The 20,903-nt window shown below is 36.9% G+C and overlaps 1 protein-coding gene across 4 annotated transcripts; it reads left to right on the forward strand.

Moving 5' to 3' along the window:
- The first annotated feature begins 1,448 nt into the window (after positions 1-1,448).
- Positions 1,449-17,210, forward strand: cry3a (cryptochrome circadian regulator 3a). Of its 4 annotated transcripts, none has more exons than XM_043246627.1 (15): positions 1,449-1,624; positions 3,566-3,738; positions 8,269-8,377; positions 8,522-8,664; positions 9,015-9,199; positions 9,581-9,669; positions 9,965-10,105; positions 10,378-10,689; positions 11,405-11,556; positions 13,347-13,549; positions 13,729-13,821; positions 14,378-14,506; positions 14,636-14,722; positions 14,837-15,003; positions 15,091-17,210. In XM_043246627.1, the coding sequence occupies exons 2-15, from the start codon at positions 3,581-3,583 to the stop codon at positions 15,097-15,099; spliced, it is 1,977 nt and encodes a 658-aa protein (XP_043102562.1). In that variant the 5' UTR covers positions 1,449-1,624; positions 3,566-3,580; the 3' UTR covers positions 15,100-17,210. The 4 variants fall into 4 exon arrangements, with proteins under 4 accessions (XP_043102562.1, XP_043102563.1, XP_043102564.1 ...); XM_043246628.1 differs by having other exon boundaries at positions 14,840-15,003; XM_043246629.1 differs by having other exon boundaries at positions 14,390-14,506.
- Positions 17,211-20,903: the final 3,693 nt, after the last annotated feature.

The following is a 20,903-nucleotide window of genomic DNA, read 5'->3' on the forward strand; positions in this document are numbered from 1 at the left end:
TCAAACATCATTTCACTGATTCTTTATCTTTAACAGCAATCAGTGTGTTAAAAATAATAATAAAAAAAAAACATTTAGATTGTAAATATCAGGTAACTGACCAGACAGAGTTGAAAAATCTGACAATGGTGATGAAAACCTGAATTTTAAGTAATGTAAATTATCACATACACTGAATCAATTATTGTATAAAACAAACACAATAAACAATATTGTTTACAAAGCTTTTATTCAAGATTCAAATTATATATAGATATATAATTGGAACATAAATGATCTTCTCTCATGTCAGAACAGTATGTCCGCTCTGAATCTGCTGTGGTAACAAAGTAACTTTTAAAAACAGTTAAATAAACAAATATGACGCTTATAGTTGTTACGTCTATCCATTTACATTCCCTAGGATCTTAATTTTTAAATTTAAACATCTTTACAAACGATCCAAAAATGATATAATATATATAATCAGAATACAAACAAACCATATTATGTTTAAACGAGCGTTTTGTGTTTCCTCAGCTTTTTTTTCCCCTGAACCCTAAAGTGATATAATAATAACTATGAATCCACAAAAGCAATTATTAGAAAAATTTAATTAAATTGTTTTATATTTAATAAAGTTAAAAATTCTATCATGATTATTATATATGATGACTTAATATTAAATGTCAACTCTGTCATTTTTTTGACATTTCATGGTTGTGACACAATAAATATTAACCTTTTGTATTTAAAATATTCATAACATATGTCACTGGAAAACAACCTTGCTTTGATATGAGATATTATTAAGTGTTGCTTTTAATAACACAAGCTTATTTCTTATCTCTTCTCTGTCAACACACTATTTTACATTTAGTGAGAAGACAGTAAGTGTAATAACTTAATAATTAATAATGACTTAATATAATAATAATAAACCTAAACTGAAGGGGGTAACTGTGTTAAATACATTATATTTACAATTGAAAATATCTGTTGGACATGCTTTGTCCCATATGTCTCAAGAATCAGCGATTTTTATGATTATGAGATTGTTGTCATGCTATTAAATTAGTCAGTCAATATAGCATAACAAAGCAGTGAAATAAAAAATAATCGACAGCACACAACATTTAGGTCGGGAATTTATGAAACAGAAAAACAAACAAAAGAGAGTCAAGGGAAATAAATGACATCAATACAAATATTTGTATTTTTAATTACAACAGATCAGCAACGCATTCTGAAATATCTAATATGTATCCTTTTTTCGCACTAATTCGTATGTTTGAATATGAAAACGAAGGTCCGCAGACGAAGGTTGATTCATCCTCACCATCAGCTCAAGCGCTTCTCTCATTATTACATGCTTTCCAAACGTGAGCTTCCGCGTTCCCCGTGACCTCGTCTCGACCAATCAGAAGCGCCATCGCTCTCACTAGGAAATCCTCATTGAGAGCGTCGCTCAGAACAGAAGCAGAGCTAAACAGAGCAGGCGCAGCGCACGAGCGTCTCATGAAGTCAAGTTGACCGTCTGTGCGCCAGACCGAATTGGGGAACAGTACAGTTTCTCAGCTGTGAGAATATCGCTGTCTCGTGGGAAGAGATGATACTGTCTTCGGGACTGACATAACGGTTAAAGGTAATGCGTTTAATCGGCGTATTTTTGTTCTTATAGGCTTTTATTGCCTTGTAAAAAATGCGTTACATAACGTGCGCCGGTGACCCCATTTCCAGCGTTTGTTTTTCTTTTTAAAATGTTCAGATGTTTTCTTTCTATTTGTATCTATGCTGTTCCTTTGATTATAACATTTTTGTTTTAAGAAACGTAGCGGGGGACCCAAAATGTATACATTAAATCTAACTACAATGTCTCGCCAGTTTCACCTACTTGGAACTGACCTAATTTCTGCTGCAGGATGCTTTTAGTGTGTCTGTGGAGCACTGTCGCACGCTACTGTAAAATGTGTTTTAGTGTAAAACAAACGATGTATGCCCTATTTTAGTCAATAATATATTTATTTTTCTTACTAATATTAGATTTACCAGTTTTTTATGATTTCTTTGTCATGAATGGCAATTTGAGTACAGTTATGAAAATGACCTACCTTTACTATTAACTTCATCCTTTTTGGGATTGGTTTGTGGGTGCAGTTGGTAGCGCGTGCTTATTTTTTTGTACTATTGATAATCCATCTTAAATAGTAATATTATCTTTTTAGACAAGATGTCAGGTGAATAAGGTACTTTTTTTAAACATGTTTCCTGAAATGTTTTGTTTACATATGCAAGTGTTATATATAAAATGTTATATAAATCTATAGAATTATGTATGAAAAAAACACTAAAAGATTTGAAAATATAAATTTAGTGTATGTAAGTGCTACTCAGGTAGAGATTTCTGGAATTTATTTTTTTAAGAAATCACCCTTTAAACATGTGCCTTTAATATCTACAGACACAAACAAATAAAACTGTAATAAACATCCAGAATGTGTATTTTAGATTTTTTTTCTATCCATTAATGCTATGGAAGCAAAACGGCCTCAAAATGTTTACTTTGACAAATGTGTGAAAGACAAACAAAGGCTGTGACAGTCTAATAGGGGCTGGCGTTTATGACACACTTTTTAGGTAATGTATGATAAACAGATATTGCAGATATTGTAGTGGTACAGTAGTCCTGTAATATAAGCATGAGAACCATGTATTTTATAGTTTTCGTAGTTGTTTTCCAGCAAATTTTTTACTTTAGTGTTCTTTAGTGTTAATACTTCCAGATATTATTAATGTGGGTTTGTTGGTTGTTGGTTTGTTTTTGGGGGTGAACTAGTGATGAGTGACCTTTAACAATTTTAACAACTTTAACAAATGCCGGACTAATCCCAAGTTGCTGGATCAATCCCAGCTAAAGGTGGCCTGCTGTAATTCCCAGGGCACAGACAGTCGATAAGTTGCCTGAGAGACAGAGGCTTAACCTGGCATATAGATAAATCAAAATAAATCCTCTGCCTCCTTGAGACCACTTTGTTTGTCGAGCAGTGTTTAAGGAAATGTTCGTGATTGACAGGAAGGATTTTGTGAGTGTCACATCACTCACAAGAGACAGTATTGCATTGACACGCATGACAGAGTTATTCAGTCCAGTGTAGACGTCACAAATTCTGAGTCAGTCTGAGGAAAAGCCAAAAATTGAATGCCACAGAATGACTGCTCAGATGGACAGGTTTTAGGCCTGGATTTGGAGGATTCTCAGCCATGAAGAGGAAACAGAAAAAAACTATACCAAATGGTCTCTGAGCAAACGTTGAAAATGGCAACCCACTTTTACTGCCTCAGTGTAGGATGTTATGACGCCAATGTCTGCAAAATAAGAATGGAAAAGTCTCACAGCCTTAATGTAATTGCCTTTCTGTAATGTGCTGGAGATGGTCTTCCACTTGCTGTTTTTAAAGGCTTTTCATTTTATTGCTTATTATGTTGCTCTTTGAGACCGTATATGAAAACCGTGGCATCCTCTCCAATTAATCAGCAGTCTCTGGAATGAATGTATTTGATTTTTTTTTTTTTTTTTTTTTGGAAGGGTGACTCAGTGAACATGGCCCCAAATTCCATCCATTGGTTCCGGAAGGGCCTCCGTCTCCATGACAACCCTGCACTTCAGGAGGCAGTACGTGGGGCAGACACTGTTCGATGTGTCTACTTCCTGGATCCCTGGTTCGCTGGGTCGTCTAACCTTGGGGTCAACAGGTGGAGGTGGGTGCAGTTGTTTTAGCAACAAAAGAAGGTATAACTTCGTCCCATCAAGCAAGTCTGTTAGTTTTGAGCATAAGAAAATCATATGCTTTGACTTTATGCATATTTTTTAATATGACCGCTAAACAGTACAAACACGGTCAATATTTAATACAAAACTAACATAAAAAACTATCTCTATCTAGGTGTTATTGTGTGATGCGTTATGCAACTTGAAAAACCTTGACATGTATAACAATTACAACTGATCTCCCAATCTTATGTCACTTTATGTTGTTTACATTTGACTGAGGTTCAGAAACTGATATTGAGGTCATGCTGTTGGAAAAAAAATCAGCGTTTATATATTTGTGTACATCCTGTTCCAATGAAAATGAACCCTATTGTTGCTTAAACCTGTAATACGAGTTGACACAATTTGATGACCATATAAGCAGGCTATTGAATATACTATTACAGTTGTTCCAACTCTAAAAAAGAAAGGGCAAAGTCACAACATGTTGCTTTAATAAAAGGTTGAAAGCTTTTATTTTCGATGTTGTAAATTTTTTGCATAATTTTACAGTCTCATCCTGCCAGCAGTGGTCATAAAGCTGCAGTCTCATTATCAGCTGATGCAGCTTTATTTTTATAGATGTTATGATCTCAATGTTTCTTAAATTCTGAAAAAATGATTAGAAATATGAGTTCTTGTAGAAAGCATATTGTGTATCGCTTGGGCATGTGCAGTTCTTTGTGTGGTTAAAATGAAGAAACCTCTATATTTTCACTAAAAGCATCTCAGAATTTCATCTCAGAATGGCATATGAGCACTGAGCAGTCAGATATGTCTTTGTGTTTCTATTTTAAACAACCGAATACCCACACATGAAGTAATCTGACCACATGGCCATGTATGCAGATCGATCCTGTGCCATAATAGTCAGTCAAGAGGAAAGTAGGCCAAGTCGCAGACCAGCAGATGCTTCGCTCTCAGAAGACAATCAGACAGTCTAGTCACAGAGCTTGTCATTCAACTCTCCTCATACTGAATGGTTACAGTGTGATCTGACTGAATGTTAAAGAGAGCTAATTATCCAGATTAAAAGATGAAGCACCTGTGACTGGATTTGTCATAGTCATCTGCAGTGTTCAGATGGCCTCTGCTGTCTTACTTAAAAACACCTGTTGAGCACCAAGTTTAGGTACTTTAATTCAGGGAGATTGCAGGTCACGTTGTGTTGTCTGCTCTAAATCGCCTTTAAAAATAGGGTGTAAAGGAGTAATCTGTTGATTCTTTGTCTTCAGTGCTGTCATGCACACTACACTGCATAATTACATCCTCAAGAGAGACATGTTACTTCATGTTGGTCAGTATATATTTGGACACAGGTAAAATTTTTATTTTTTTAGCTGCTGTCAAAACCGTATTGAAATTGCAGTTATATAAAGGATGATCTATGATCACTATGATCTTTAATTTGAGAGGAAAGGTTAAGAAATTACTGCTCTTTAATATGTACCTCCTCCCTTCAGAGGGAGCATAAGTAATTGGATAGTTACATTAAAAGCTGTGTCATGGGCACAGTGTGGGTTATTTCTTGATTTTTCAAGAACATTTTTTTTGGAGGTGCCATTTACAACTGGATGCTGTTGCTGATAGCAGGAATATTAGGAGTTGCCAAATTAAGAGGTACGTTCTGAGGAAAAAAATGCACTGGGGATCTCAGCAACATAAAAAGCCCAGACATCCACAGAGGACAACAGTGATGATTAATCAGAGGATCCTCTCCATGGTAAAGGAAAAACTCTTTCACAACATCCAGCTAAGTGAAGAACACTCTCCAGGAGGTATGTGTGTCACTGTCAAGTCTAAAATCAAGAGAAGATTTCACCAGATCAAATGCAGAATATTAACCACAAGGTGCAAACAAGGCCAGTTTTAGCCAAAAAACATCTAAAAATGCCAGACCTCTTTGGAAAAGCATTCTTTGGTTGCCTGGAATTAAGATCAACTTGTAGCAGAACAATGGGAAGAAAAAAGTACGGAGAAGGCTTGAAACAGCTCATGATCCAGAGCATACAGCGTCACCTGTGAAACATGGTGGGTCAGTGTGATGGCATGAGTATGAATGGCTTTCAGTGGCACTGGCTTACTGGTGTTTAGTGAACTAACTGAAGTCAGCTGCAGTAAAAGCCTGGCAAAGCATCACAAAGGAGGAAACATTGGTGATGTCCATGAGTTCCAAACGTAAGGCAGTTATTGACTGCAAATAATTCTCAACAAAATATTAAAACTGAACATTTTATTTAGGATTATTTATTTGTCCAATTGCATTTGAGCTCCTGAAAATGATTGTAAGTTCTTAAGTATTTTATGTTATATATTTGTTCAACCCCTTGAATTAAAGCTTAAAACCTGCACTGAAATTTGTTTCATTTTAATTCTATTCTGGTGGCATACAGAGACAAAATTAGGAAAATTATTTCAGTGTCCAAATAGATAACTCTCTACTATCTCTTGAAATTTCAGCTTTGCCATCACAAGAACAAAGTACTTTTTAAATATATTATATATTAAAATAGAAAAGTGATTTTAAAACATATTTTACTGTATTTTTGATTAAATTAAGCCTTGATACATTCAATCAGTTAGTAATTCATAAATATGTAGTAATTCATTTAGTAATTGAACCCATGATTATGGAACAGGAATTTTACTCTCTGAGGAATGTGTGAAACATATCTAATTTGTTTGCTTTTGCTGAACTTCAGCACTTTATCTACCTTAACGGATGAGGCATATGTACCTGGTTAGTTATCCATTTTGTGTGGCAACTGATTGCATGAACTGTAGGCCATAACTTGTAATCTTAGTTTCCTAGATGCTAGACGGATAGTTATTCACTAGGTGTCATGGCCAGAAAAAAATTAATTCTAGACTTAATTTTAAAATGCAGAACCTTTTATTGTCTCGCAACAAAAACGTGATCCTTTGAAAGGGAAAACAAGCATAAGTATGCTTTTTTCCTCAGTCTAGGTGCTGAGAGAGTGTTGTTGTGGTTGAAAAGAGGTCACTGGGCTAATTTTATGCCCTCCAGTGGTGGAGCCCATGCGCACTGCAAATCTAGGCCAGGCCAGTTACATAAGGAATGATGTATGACAAGGCAGACTTCTGAAAATTAGGTTTGAGTTTCCCCCAGCAGCTATTAGTTTTTTGTTCTGTCTCATTCTTTTGGATTTCATGAATGGAAGTGACTATGTGTGTGTGTTTGTGTGTTTGTGTGTTTGTGTGTGTGTGTGTGTGTGTTTGTGTGTGTGTGTGTGTGTGTGTGTGTGTTCGTGTTCAAATGTGTTTGCTGGTGGAGTTTGTGCAGTTACTGTATGTGTGAGAGTGTGCCGGCCGGTCAGCCAGTATCTGGAGCATAGGGAGCTTTGTCCCTGTCTGGTCTCTAATCAGGGCTTTGGTAGCAGACAGTCTGACTTTGGGCTCAGTCAGTATGTAGGACCAAATAACAGACACAGGTAGAAGGTCGGACGGGCCTGTCAGATAAATACTATAACCTCATTAATGAAAGAACAAAGTGTACAGGAAGCCTAGCGTGACAGTGGGTCTGTCGGTAACTTCTGTTTTGTCTGCTCTTTGCTCATATTTAGTATGCAAAATAGTTACTGATCTGGTACAAAGGGTTATGCTTTTACAGAGAACGTTTCTGAATCTCTGGAGGAAGATTAATAGTACTCTAAAGTTAAAACATCACTTTTTTTAATGCAACAAGGACTGTCACAGTGACAAAATATATTCCTTTATGTAAAAAGTTAAATATTATCTTTAAATGAAATATCGAAAACTCCAGATTTTTTAATCATTTTAATTAAAATAAAGTTAAAATATGGCTTTTTTGAATTATTTGAAAACAAAAATGCTCTGACCTCTTTATTCAAATTCAACAAGTGTCATATGTTGATTTATTCATGCAGCTGTGTTTTTCTGTAAAGGCTGTAGTACTTAAAGGGCCTTCAGCTGGTAAGGCAGATGTGTAGAGAGGAAATAGCAGTTAAGCTCCTAATGTTTTAAACGGGTCATGAATGAACAGATTTGTGAATGGAAACTCGAGCATCTGTAGGTCTGAGGACAGCTTGCAGAACAGGTAAAGCCTCAGGGCTTTGCTTTAGATCAGTAGTTCTCAAACTTTTTAGGCCATGTACCTGGTCAAGTCAAATCAGGACATCTGAGAACCATCTTGATCTCTAAACTAATCTGTACCATTTTTAAAGTGTTCACTATTTTGGAAGCTGAAACAGTGTAGACGTTTTTAAAATGTTTAAAAGTACTTTTATAAACAAACTGTCTTATTGGTATATTTGACTCTTGTTATAATCAGTCTATTAGATGTGGTTGTGCCTGTATGGTGAAAAACAAAAAAAATTATAAATACCTATATTGGGATTGGTCCATTAATCTCGAACTAACCTCTTCTTTTACTGCAGAATTATTATTTAAATATTTAAAAACACTTAATAATAATGTTTTTTTTTTATTCCTAACAGATTTCTCCTGCAGTGCCTGGATGATCTTGATTCCAATCTAAGAAAACTCAATTCCCGCCTTTTTGTCATCCGAGGACAACCAGCCAATGTTTTTCCACGCCTTTTCAAGGTATTATTATTTAAAACATCTCTTAAGTTGGTGAATATGGTGAAGAATTTAATTGATTGATCTAATTTCATGTGAAAGCCACAAATTTCAATTATTGTAACACATTTGAGTAACTTATATAGTGTTTAAAATCTTTTCCTGCAGGAATGGAAAATATCCAGGTTGACCTTTGAGTATGACTCCGAACCGTTTGGAAAGGAGAGGGATGCAGCTATTAAAAAGCTTGCGATGGAGGCCGGGGTTGAAGTCATAGTCAAGATCTCACATACCCTATACAACCTTGATAAGTAAGAGCTCATTTCCTTAAAATTTAAAAAGTGACATTTTAACTGTTTCATCCTACTAGCCTGACACAGTGACTTTTGTTCAACTGAACGACATTCCAGGAGGCTTGCGGCAACATGTTCAATATTTATGTTTAAAAATGAAAGGCTTCCGCTTTATTCACCTCCGTCTGTTTAATATCTAATGTCAGCTACACTTTAGTTCTTCTTCTTTTTTTTTTTACGTTAACTCTTTAAAGAACAACTAGAAATCACTGTCTCGTTGCTATCTCAAATAAGAGTTTTAAAGCTTGTGAAGTGTACATGTGGGAAGGATGGTGGCAAACACATGCTGACACTTCACATCATTTCAGGATCATTGAACTAAATGGTGGTCAGCCTCCGCTCACTTACAAACGGTTCCAGACTCTAATCAGCCGAATGGACCCACCAGAGATGCCAGTGGAAACCCTCTCCAATACTATTATGGGCTGCTGCGTCACACCTGTCTCTGAAGACCATGGGGACAAATATGGTGTGCCCTCACTGGAAGAACTAGGTGAGCTGAAAAGAGCCTTTCTATTGAGTTTAAAGGAATAGTTCACCCAAAAACGAATTTCTTGTTTTTCATAATTGAAAATATGCTTAATAATGTTGGTAACCAATCAGCAGCTATTATAATTTTTTTTCACACTATGGAAGTCAATGGCTACTGGCAGCTATTTGGTTGCTATTCTACAAAATGTCTTCTTTTGTGTCTAACAGAAGGAACCCATACAGATTTCTCACTTGAGATTGAGTAAATGATGTTAAGCAGACTTATCCATCGCTATCCATCTCGTGTGACCTAAAACTAATACATGCGTTTCGTAAACTGCAATACAGCAACCTACCAAGTTGTGCAAGATTAGAATTGTTATTTTAACCTACATTATTTCAGGATTTGACATCGAGGGACTACCTTCTGCTGTCTGGCCAGGAGGTGAAACGGAGGCTTTAACAAGGATTGAAAGGCATCTGGAGCGAAAGGTGTGATCATATATAGATCAGTGGTCTTGAGCTCAGATTATCTGTGGCCATATGCCTTAAGGTGTTTAAGAGCTAAAACAAATACAGCAGAAAGTGTGGTTACAATCATGATTTTCCTGCACTGTGCAGTTGTCCCCTTTTTGCAGTTACTAATGCATTGATGGACCTGATACAATAACAATATTTACAAGAAGTATAAAAAATTTAAGGAAAATTGTAACCCAACACGTACTTCATAATGTGTTCATTAATAGCACAACACACTTTACCTTTTCCTTCCTAAATGTTTTTGTAGGCATGGGTTGCAAATTTTGAAAGACCCAGAATGAATGCCAACTCTTTGCTAGCCAGTCCGACTGGCTTGAGTCCCTACCTCCGTTTCGGCTGCCTCTCCTGCCGCCTCTTCTATTTCAAACTTACAGACCTCTACAGGAAGGTAAGTGACATGCCTTTTCCATTTATAAACCTAGTATACTGACGCCTTTGACTTTTTTTTTACTTTTGATTGTGAGTGGGCAGTAATGCTATATATTGCATCTTATATAATTATACAGTTTACTGAGAATTTGGCTAAGAGGGTCTACATGTAAATTTTTATATATATATAATTGCATTGTAAAATTGAGATGTTTTATCTTGCCATGAATATAGCTATTGTTGCTGGCATGTTGTTAAGTCATAAATAATCTGTTTAAAAATTTCCTGCAGGTAAAGAAAAACAGCACTCCTCCACTCTCCCTCTATGGTCAGCTGCTGTGGAGGGAATTTTTCTACACTGCCGCCACCACCAACCCACGATTTGATAAGATGGAAGGTAACCCGATCTGTGTGCGCATCCCTTGGGACAAAAACCCAGAGGCTTTGGCCAAATGGGCTGAAGCTAAGACAGGTTTTCCATGGATTGATGCCATTATGACCCAGCTGAGGCAGGAGGGCTGGATCCACCACCTGGCCCGTCATGCTGTCGCTTGTTTTCTCACTCGTGGAGACCTGTGGATCAGTTGGGAAGAGGGCATGAAGGTGCATCTCTTTCACATAGCACATTTTTTTTTCCTTTTGTTTTGGTAGAGCTGAGTTTTTTAAATTTGACATTCAGGGAGATCCAAGTGATATTAAGGGAAAATAATGTGAGGGGAAAAAATGATAAATACAGCATTGCAAAATGTTGTCAATCTAAATGACAAATTACTTATCTCAGTACAGATGAATAGCCATTTACACATGCAACCCGTATTCAGCCACACCATTTTGGGTTAAAACTGTTGATCTACGCTGCACCTTCAGTGGGTTGCAGCGCGTGGGCCAGTAGAGTTGCACAGTACCACTCGTGTTAATGGCGATGATGCAGTGTAGTCTGCTTTTTTGTTCTCAGAACAATACTTTGAATGCATGAAGAGCATGTTTATTAGAACTGTATATGAATTTATGAAGGATGAATTTAAAAATGGCACTTCATATCAGAAAAGTTGCTGGCCTCTGTTATTGGAGAATATAAAAATTTGATGGATGGATAGATTTTAGTTTAAAGTCCTTGAGTGTTAAGGACACACAAGCAGTGACAATGGAGTGACCTACTTTTTAAAAAGGTATTTTATTTCCCCTGAATTTCTCCATTAAAAATTTGAAAATGCTTAGTCATGGAAAGACTGACTACAAAACTGCAGTTTGTTTTCAATACGTCTAAATAACCACCATCTCTGACTGGTTGGAAAATAATGGTAGTCATGATTGACAGGTGTTCGAGGAGCTCCTATTGGATGCTGACTGGAGTGTAAATGCAGGCAGCTGGATGTGGCTCTCCTGTAGCTCTTTCTTTCAACAGTTCTTTCATTGCTACTGTCCAGTGGGTTTCGGCAGGCGCACCGACCCTAACGGCGATTTCATTAGGTTGGTAACGTGCACACTAAAAATCTTGATTTCACTGAATAGACCATTGTTTAAAAGCTAGAATGCATTAAAGATTAACAACACAGAAGGACAGCTTAACAGAATGAGGAAACATTTGTTAAAGTAACTCCATTAAAAGAATGTAAGGAATTTTGGAATTTAGAAGTGTATTTAATACATTTAGACATAACCTTTCTTGTACTGTATTGCAGCATTTGATTTACATATTTATAGAAAAGTATCAGTTGAGGTCTAGACATGAATTAGTCAAAAAAGCAAGTAGTCTATATGTGTTCTAACTTTTCCATCTAAGGCCTTGCAGTTCCAGACTTTTGGTACTCCAACACATTGTCTTCATTATAGGCCCCCTAAAGGAACAGATGGTCTGCTTGTAAACATTGTTGTCATCGTATTTTTCTATAGCTCATACACACGTTAGCCCAATGCTTGTATGTTTTTGTGTTTCTGTGTGGTCGTCTCATGGATTGGGTGAAAAGTTCAGCTTTCCCTTTCCCCTTTGTGAATTGTGGTTGATTGCTTTTAAGACGAAAGCCATTCTTAGCCAAAGCATTTGGAAACCTGTTAGCTGTGAATGTGGTTGAAGCTCGATGCTTTATCAGCGGGAAATGCAGTAGCCTGTTCTTTAGCTCGGTAGCATCTCGTTTCATCAAAAGGGATTTTAACCGCTTGGTAGGGAAATACATACGAAGCCTGGCCTGTTTTCAATGTATAGAGAGCCACATTGCATTCCCAAGAGAGCATGATGGGAGGTGGGGCCCAAAGCCAGAGCCCAATGACTTCATTCTAGCTCTGGACAACTCCTCCTTATCAGACTCTTTTTGAAATGTTTAGCGGTCCTCTAGGCATTGAATGCAGCCCTGCCTGTGCAAGAGAACGAGAGTCCATGGCCTTCAGCGTAACCCTGTCCCCAACACAGCCACTCACGGTTCGTATGCCACCTAGTAATTTCTTGTATAACGTGTTTCTGGCCGCTTGCTTGTTCAGGCAGGATGTGACTGTTCCTGGCAAAAGGGTTCTGGTCTCTTTTAGTGAAACGAGGGGGCCGCCCAGCAGCAGAGGACAGTATACTGCGTTTCTCCTTTGGCGGCTAGCAGGTTTCTCTGCCTTGGCTTGGGATCACTGTCGTCTCAAAAGCGATCAGTGGCAGTGCGAGGGGCAGGGAGCGAACCTGAACCTCTCACTCAGCCCTGAGTTTCGATTTGTTGAAGCGGGTGGGATGGGGTTGTGGGAGGGTGCTATGTCTTTGGATCTGGAGGGATTGGGAGGGCCTGGTCACTGCCTCTGCTTTCTAATGCGTGTTGTAGTAGGAATCTCCGTAGTGTCTCAGCACAGGCGGGACCTGTTGTCCTGTTTAAACTGCGTCCGCCTGTCTGCGAGCCGTGCCTCCTGCAGCCCTCCGTCCCCACGCTCTGGTAAGGTGGAGCACCTTAGGTAGGTGGCCTTTTCTGTCCCTGGGACCTGGAGGAGAGACGCAAGTCCAGATTTCAGTAGAGCTTGAATTTTTCAGTTCTTTTGCATTTGTTATTTTGTTGTTGTTGTTGTTATGGTGGTGTGCTGACAGTATACATTCACAATTACAATATTGCACAGTTAAATGTGTGACAATCCCTGTAAATTAATCGCTAACACAAGCTGCTTGCTGTAATCCGAGAAGCTCTGTTGTTCTTTTTGTACCTGCTTGTTCAAACATGGGAATCCAATAACCATCTCGCATAACCTTCCTCATGTTTGTGATAAGACTGTGGTTTAATCTTTCTTTGTTCTTTCAGACGATATTTACCTATTCTCCGAGGTTTCCCTGCCAAATACATCTACGACCCATGGAACGCCCCAGACTCTGTGCAAGCCGCTGCAAAGTGCATCATTGGTGTCCATTACCCAAAACCAATGGTGAACCACGCTGAAGCGAGCCGCCTCAACATCGAGAGGATGAAGCAGATCTACCAACAGCTTTCACGCTACAGAGGACTTGGCAAGAATTTCTTCTTTTAGCAAGCAACTATTTAGCTTAGAACTATTTAGCTATCATGTTTAGCAGTGAAAAGAAGACCCCCCATTCAGTTGATGAAGAGTAAAATTTTCAGAAGTTTGAGTAAATGCTTAAATGGTACATTGTAGCAGTACAAGTAATTCTACATTCTATTTCACCAGGACTTCTGGCCTCCGTACCATCCACACACAATGGGAATGGGAATGGGATGGCCTATTCCCCAAGGGAACAGCAGTCCGGGACCAATACACCAAGTGAATATCATTTTTTCCCCTCATTATTTGATAGTGCAGACTTCTATTACTTTAAGTCTGACAGCGTTTTTTGTTTCTCTTGGATGTTTTAAGAAGGCTAATAAATAAAGGTCAACTTTTGGGCTTATTTTAAAAACAGTAATATTTTTGAAGGGATAGTTTAATGACAGATTAATGACAGAATTTTCATTTTTGGGCAAACTATCCCTTTAATAACTGAAGACAAAATAAAGAATAATATAATAAATACATGTAAAAGTTAAAGAAAAATAAATAAAATATGAAATAAAAATTTATATCATGACCCCAAATTAAGAATTAGTTCCATGACGATTTGTGGTGATGTTTTATTAATTTGTTCCCTTATTTTAATAAAAGAATGGCCACATTGTTTAATTTAGCTAAAATCATAGTCATAATGTATAGTAATTAAAACCAGGCAATGTTTTACAGTTTACCTAAAACAACGGAATTAAGTTATAGGAATAATTCATGTTTGTTTTTGTTTTGGTTTATTTTTTGCGTGCATACTGATATGACTTAAATTGACTTTTTGACATCTTAAAAGCACCAGCCGTATCAGCCGGTTCCAGTGGTAACAGGAGTGGAAGTATTCTGCTGAACTTTGACAGTGAAGAGCATCAGGGACCAAGTGGAATTCAACAACAACAGCAGCAGCAATTAGGTGTTTAAAACTCTTTAATACTCAATAATATTTAATAGAATTAAAGGTGTCAGTAGTTGTTAGTTGCAAAATTAGCAGCATAAGATCTGCTTTCTCATGCAGTTTTTTTTTCTCTTGCTTGTTTTGCAGGATACCACCACATGCCTGACACGGGACACGGCAGTCGGCTTTACAAATGTAATGTCTCGCATGACATGGCAGGTCCACAACATTCAGGTAACGGAAATATGTAGTGCATTGTTACATGAGTATCATACAGTTAAAAAAGCTTTATTAAGGGAGCATGTTTATATATTCCTGTGTTTATACAATATTGTGCGTGGTGTTCAGCAGGACACCTGCTGCACTCAGGAGGAAGCGTGACAGGTAAGAGGGAGCGAGAGTCGGAAAGAGATCTTGACGGCGATGATGATACCCTCTCCACCTCTCACAAGTTACAACGGCAAATTGCAGAGGTCACGTCAGTTCATGCTACCAACGGGAACCAGTCGAGTATGGTAAATATAACTCGTTTCCATCCTCGCTTAAGTCTTAAGAATTCATGAATTGTATTAAGAATTGACGTTTTTCTGTTCTTTTTCCAGAAAAGTTAGATGGACATATCATGGTACTGAGCAGAAGCAGATTCAAAACAAGTGGAATGACTTTAAATCTGGTTTCCTTTAAACAACTCATGTTTGGGGATTGTTGTATTTTTAGTTTTTTTTTTTTTCAGCTGTTTTTCCCCCATCTCTTTTCCTTTTTCTTACATGTTCAATTGATATAAATATTAACTGAGAATTTATTTTTATCGTTGAATGAAATTGAGTTGCTTTAAAAAGAAGTTAATGATTTCACATCCATTGACGGACAAAAACAGCCATAAAAAGATTTTTCCTCGGTAAACCCATTTCATTCTTTCTCTTTTGCCCATCTCTGCACAGTTTAGGGTTTTATTTACTGTCAAGTGATCCATACCGAGTAATATTTATCAGCTTTTACCAAGCACGATAAAGCTAAGCCTCATTGTACACTCATCGCAGCTAGGATTTGTGAGAATTTTTACAGTTTGTAAACCACAAACTACAACCATCACACAACACTTTTGTACATTTTTCTCCAACATTTTCTCATTGTACAATTTCACTGATTCTCCATAGAGTGGTGTACATGCCACTTTTTGTAAACAGAAAAATTTATACAGGTATATTTTATATATTGGTGTTTCGTTCTTTGCCAGTTCAATGTATTAGTGTTTACTCAGAAAATTCATAAATAAATAAATATAAAATTTACCAGCAGAGCTGACATTTTAAAAATAGGGTTTGAAGATTTCTAGATTTTAAAATCATCTCCATAAAATGGTACCGCTTAACTGATTTTAAATCCATGTTTTTAACCTTCAACCCGTTTGTAAAATTGTTATCAGGGACAGAGCTGCGGAGGAATGCGGTTCTTGAATGTTTTTAAATGGGCTAGAATGGCCTGTTAAATGTATCTGTAGATTAGCTGCAGTATCTTCTTCATTGTCATGCTTGGCAGACACACACAGACAGCTGATCTTCACGGTCAGGCCTTAAACACTGATAAAAACGCCAACCTAAACTCTGCCAAAGCCAGGAAATGACACTGGAAAAGAACATTTTCCTAGCTCATCATTGATCTCTACAGTACATCCATGAAATAAAGCTTTACGGATCTTTAAGAAGGAAATGTATGGAAATGAAGGCACCCTGTTGTATTTCTGACCCTTGAGACTTCTTGGCAGATTATACATGCATTTTCTATTTAAAAAAAATCACGGATATTTTAAATAAATTCATCTGTTTGTGCATGTTCAGGTAAACAAGCAAGAGCATCATCTGCTAGTGTAAATCTTTACATCAGATTTTTACATTGTCTGACATTCCAGAAATACCCAAAACATTGACTCAATCACTTTTTTTTTTTTTTTTGTCATAATAGATCATTAGGATTGTGCAAATATTTAGTCTCTGTATTTGACAACACATGCTTTATACCAAATGCCCCTACTGACCAAATATTTAATAGCTGTTGGTATTACACCAGATTGCCAAGAAATAATAGTAATAATAGTCATAGTAATATAAACATTGTAAAGTACAAATATACGCCTCTTTGATCAATTAAATGAAATTGAAATTTGGCAATATGTGCTGTCTAAAGAAAAATCTCATTCTTAAAAAAAATTGATATTGTTTTTTTTTTTTTTTTTATTCAGTGCTGTGAATATCAGCCACAGCAACTGAGACTTCTGATGAATCCACTACAATGTTCACAGTATCACAAACACAGATGTTCTAATCACAAGTATTGTGCATAACTAGACCATGTATATAAAGATATGGGCCCTTGAGTTCATGTGTGGTTGTTTATCATGGTGATCTGGCAACCTCTTACTGAACTGGACTAAAGCTGTCGGGTCTGAATTTGTGTTTGTATAGCTGGATCTGCTTTGACACAGTGACATCTGTATTGCTTTTGCCGACCAGGAGAAGTGTTCAGTTCTAATGTGAATGTTTTGATATGACAATTGTAGAAACCTCAGTGCTTTTTGACTGTAATATCTCTGTGCTATTATAGTTTGTTTTTGTCACTGCGGAAGAAGTGAACCATTTCTGTTTTCTCCCCATTTGAATTGCTCGTTTGTTTGAATTTTGTTTTTATTTCCTTTCTGTGAAATAAATGTGACGTCAAGTCTAAATCTTGTCCTTCAAGTCTGTAAACAGTTGTAAAAAGTAAATCTGATTGAAACTGGATTCGTTTTCTGAGTTTTTTTGTGTGTGTGTCTCCAGAGTACACAGGACAAAATAAATAAATATATATAAATTGATCTTTTTTATTTAAAAAAGTAATAAAGAACAATAATAAAAGGGAAAAATAAAGAAATTATTTTGTAACTGGTGTATCAAGTAAAACTTCAAAATCTTTCATTGTTTATTTTATATTGTTATATCATTTATTTGTATGATTTTTTTAGGTTTAATCCTCCGTAAGTAACTTTTGTGGGGATGCAATGAGTATCTGTGACCGCTAGATGGCGGGGTTGATGCTTATATAAAGTGGCCATTGCAGGCTTGTCCCGTGCATAGCTGTGTTTATACAGAATTCCACATAGTTTTGTGAGACTTTATTTGTTTAGCTTTTCTAATAACACAAAGAAAGTGATGAAAACTAGATTTGAGCATTTTCTCCTCTCTTTTTCTCGAGCAGCAACTGCTATCGCTGTTCTGTGAATGTAGTTGCAAAACAGAACTTTATTAGTGCATTTGCCCGAAATGTCTTATGAATTTAAATTCAGCGCTGTTTCCGTTTCGAATTTTGGTTTCTCATAATTGTCTGTGGAGGCTGTGAGTTTCATTCACACAGCCCAATTTTGTTCTCTATCAGAGGCTTGGCACGCAACATGAAGGGGAAAAAAGGGTTGAGATGTCCTGGGCCCTCGAAAAACAGGGAAATTTGGCCTCCCCGGGAGCCACTGCAGCACCTACTCTTGTTTTTGTATTGCCGCGTGCCTTGAATACACAAGTGTGATAAAAATGCAATGGAAAGCTTTTTGCCATCTTTAAACTGACATGGTGATTTAGTGAATCCGAATGAAACTCACTAGCGTTTCCTGTTCTCTATTCGTGGTGGTCCGTGGCTCCAGTTGCGCTGCTTTCTGTGCCCAGGACCTCAGTCCAGACCCTGATTTGTATGTTAGTGTACTCAAGGGGCCAAAACTAGTTGCCAGAGCAACTGTGTTGAATCTCTCACGGACCCCCCCGTCCCCTTTCACCCTCTCTCAGCCTCCCCTCTCAGAACTCTGTGAAACAAAACAAACATTGTCCCTTAACAAGCCACGGAGAGACAGCGTTCTGTTCAGAAGTGCGGGACATTCAGGTCATATTAGTCCTTCCTCATTGAGTTTAGTCTGAGAATAAGAGAGTCCCCACATACAGGACACTAACTACTTTCTCACGTCTGCTGAGGGTGACTTGAAACGAACGAACCTCACCAGACTGTCATCTTGCCCAAGCCAAGATAGCACATAAAGTGTGTACAAATATTTGTTGAGTACATCCCTCGGAAAAGAAGAAGGCTAGAGTTCTGAGGCATAGGGTCTGTCTCTGTGTGATTTAGCCTATATGTGCACATTCAGAAAAATCACATTTTGATAGTAATTTGCAAAATCATTGGTTTGTTTTAAAATAGACATGCAATGTATATTTTTACAAATTTTGTAAAATATATTTTTAAATATATATTTTGGTGTTTACCCCTGTATTCATCTATGCATCCCATATAATAATATTCTTATTATTTTAATCATTTGTTATTATATTATTATTTATTATATTACATAACCTACATATACAGTATATTCAGATGAAAAAAGTAATCCGATATATATATATATATATATATATATATATATATATATATATATATATATATATATATATATATATATATAATTAAAATTATAATTTTATCACTTCAATGGTATTTTAATGGCTATTAATCCGTTATTGAAATTATTTGTTCAAGAATGTTATTTTCATGTTTAATTAATGAACCGAAACATTGAGCTCTCTTCTTTCTTTAGCCCAGCTGACACACAGTCTTTGAGCACGATAATATAAATATATATATGTTGTAATGTCTGGCGTTTAAATAGCATAGGTTCATAATAAATGTACCGCATTAAATTCTAAAACTGTTAAGTGCTTTTGTGCAGACCAATTAATCACAACCAAATTTAAGCATGACGTCAAATATATGTTTGTCTACTGAGATCAGTAGCCTTCTCTTGTTCAAAAGGACATTGTCCTGGACATGACCTCAGTGAGAACTCATGACACTAAACAACAAATGTGAGCTGTCATGTATAACGGACAATGAAATGGAGAAAATATGTATGCAATTGAATTAACGTTATGTAAATTACAATTGTACTTTCCAAATACAAATAAACGAACGTCAGAACTAGCTACCATAACCTCTCTTAATGTGTGCGTGTTTTATTAATTCCGTGATTTACTGTAGTATAGTCTAATGCTTCCTATCCTATTGGCATCGAGCGTTGTGAAGAGATTTGTTGATTTGTGGCACAAACTTCATTACAGAGAACAGAGCCTCGTCTGTTCTCCTGCAGTCATTATGGCCAGCGGAGCCCTCTCTTAAAGCCCTGCTCAATTCTCTAATGAGGCCATTCTCTACCTCTCTCACTTGTCTTCTGAATCTCTGACAGGCTCTGAGCGCAAGCCAAAACCACAAGACAGAAGAGGTCCAGCCCCTTCCCAACAACCCCTGCAGCAACACACATCTCAGTCTAACCCAAACATTTGTATCTTTGATTTAGTTTATTATGTTTTACGGCCCGCTGCATGTTACGCAATCAATCCGAAGATGAGTTTTTCAAGAGCCTATCTGGGAAAACGTATCTTTTATACGACTAATGACTCGGTGTCGGTGTCTAAACCAACTTCCATACACGCAACGGCAGACATGACAAGCGTACCAACGTTGTACTATTGACAAATTCTTTGATTCCTACATTGACAAGAAAAGGTGGCAAATCCAAGTGGGTTTTGTTCACACTTGGCCGTTCTGGAAAAACACGTGAATTTTTAGACGGTATCTTGGCAACTCAGCGGTAGTCTGGCTATTGATATTCACAGTAGAAGCTTCCATCTCCTTTTCAGAACAATAGAAACCTTATGGGAATGAAGAAACCAAGTCCGCGAAGACAAATCTTCTCCCTCAGGCCCTGATGGACGTTTAGGAGATTAGTGCAGCTTTTGACACTATTTCTTGCCATTTCAAAAATGAACGAGACAACATTAATTATTTAAAGGCATTTATTGAATAGAGTTTTATCAACTGTTTATGGACTTTTAAAAGAATTTGCTTATGAAAGCAGCTATGTGCAAAAGTTACAATAGTCCCTTGAGGAGGTAAACCATTCAATTTGTCTTTTTTGTCCTACCGTACTACATGAAGGGGCTTGAAAAGCTAGTTTGCTCAAGGAGGTTGCTTTCAAAAATAACCTATTTACATTCTAATACAGCTGAGTGCTTATATACAGAAGTTGACAATCAACGGTGTAGACGAATGTTCAGTGGTTATGAAAAAAGTGGCATTAATTAAAATTAGTGATAAATAACATTTGCCTGAGTAACAGACAAAAACATTTTTGTTTTGCAAGTTTTTCCTGTTATATGAACAAGATGATGTGTTATTTGTGATCTGGTAGTATTCACTGCGTTTCTGATCTCACAGAGCGTTTCGCTAAATATTTATACACTCTGAGCTATGTGTAAAATTCATAATTGTCTGTACAGAAAAGTAGAACTATGAATGTGGGACATCTGAAGTCAAAATTATACTGACTTGAGCGGAGACCCTGGTGATA

Source organism: Puntigrus tetrazona, chromosome 8, assembly GCF_018831695.1.
Source record: "Puntigrus tetrazona isolate hp1 chromosome 8, ASM1883169v1, whole genome shotgun sequence".
Taxonomy (NCBI): domain Eukaryota; kingdom Metazoa; phylum Chordata; class Actinopteri; order Cypriniformes; family Cyprinidae; genus Puntigrus; species Puntigrus tetrazona.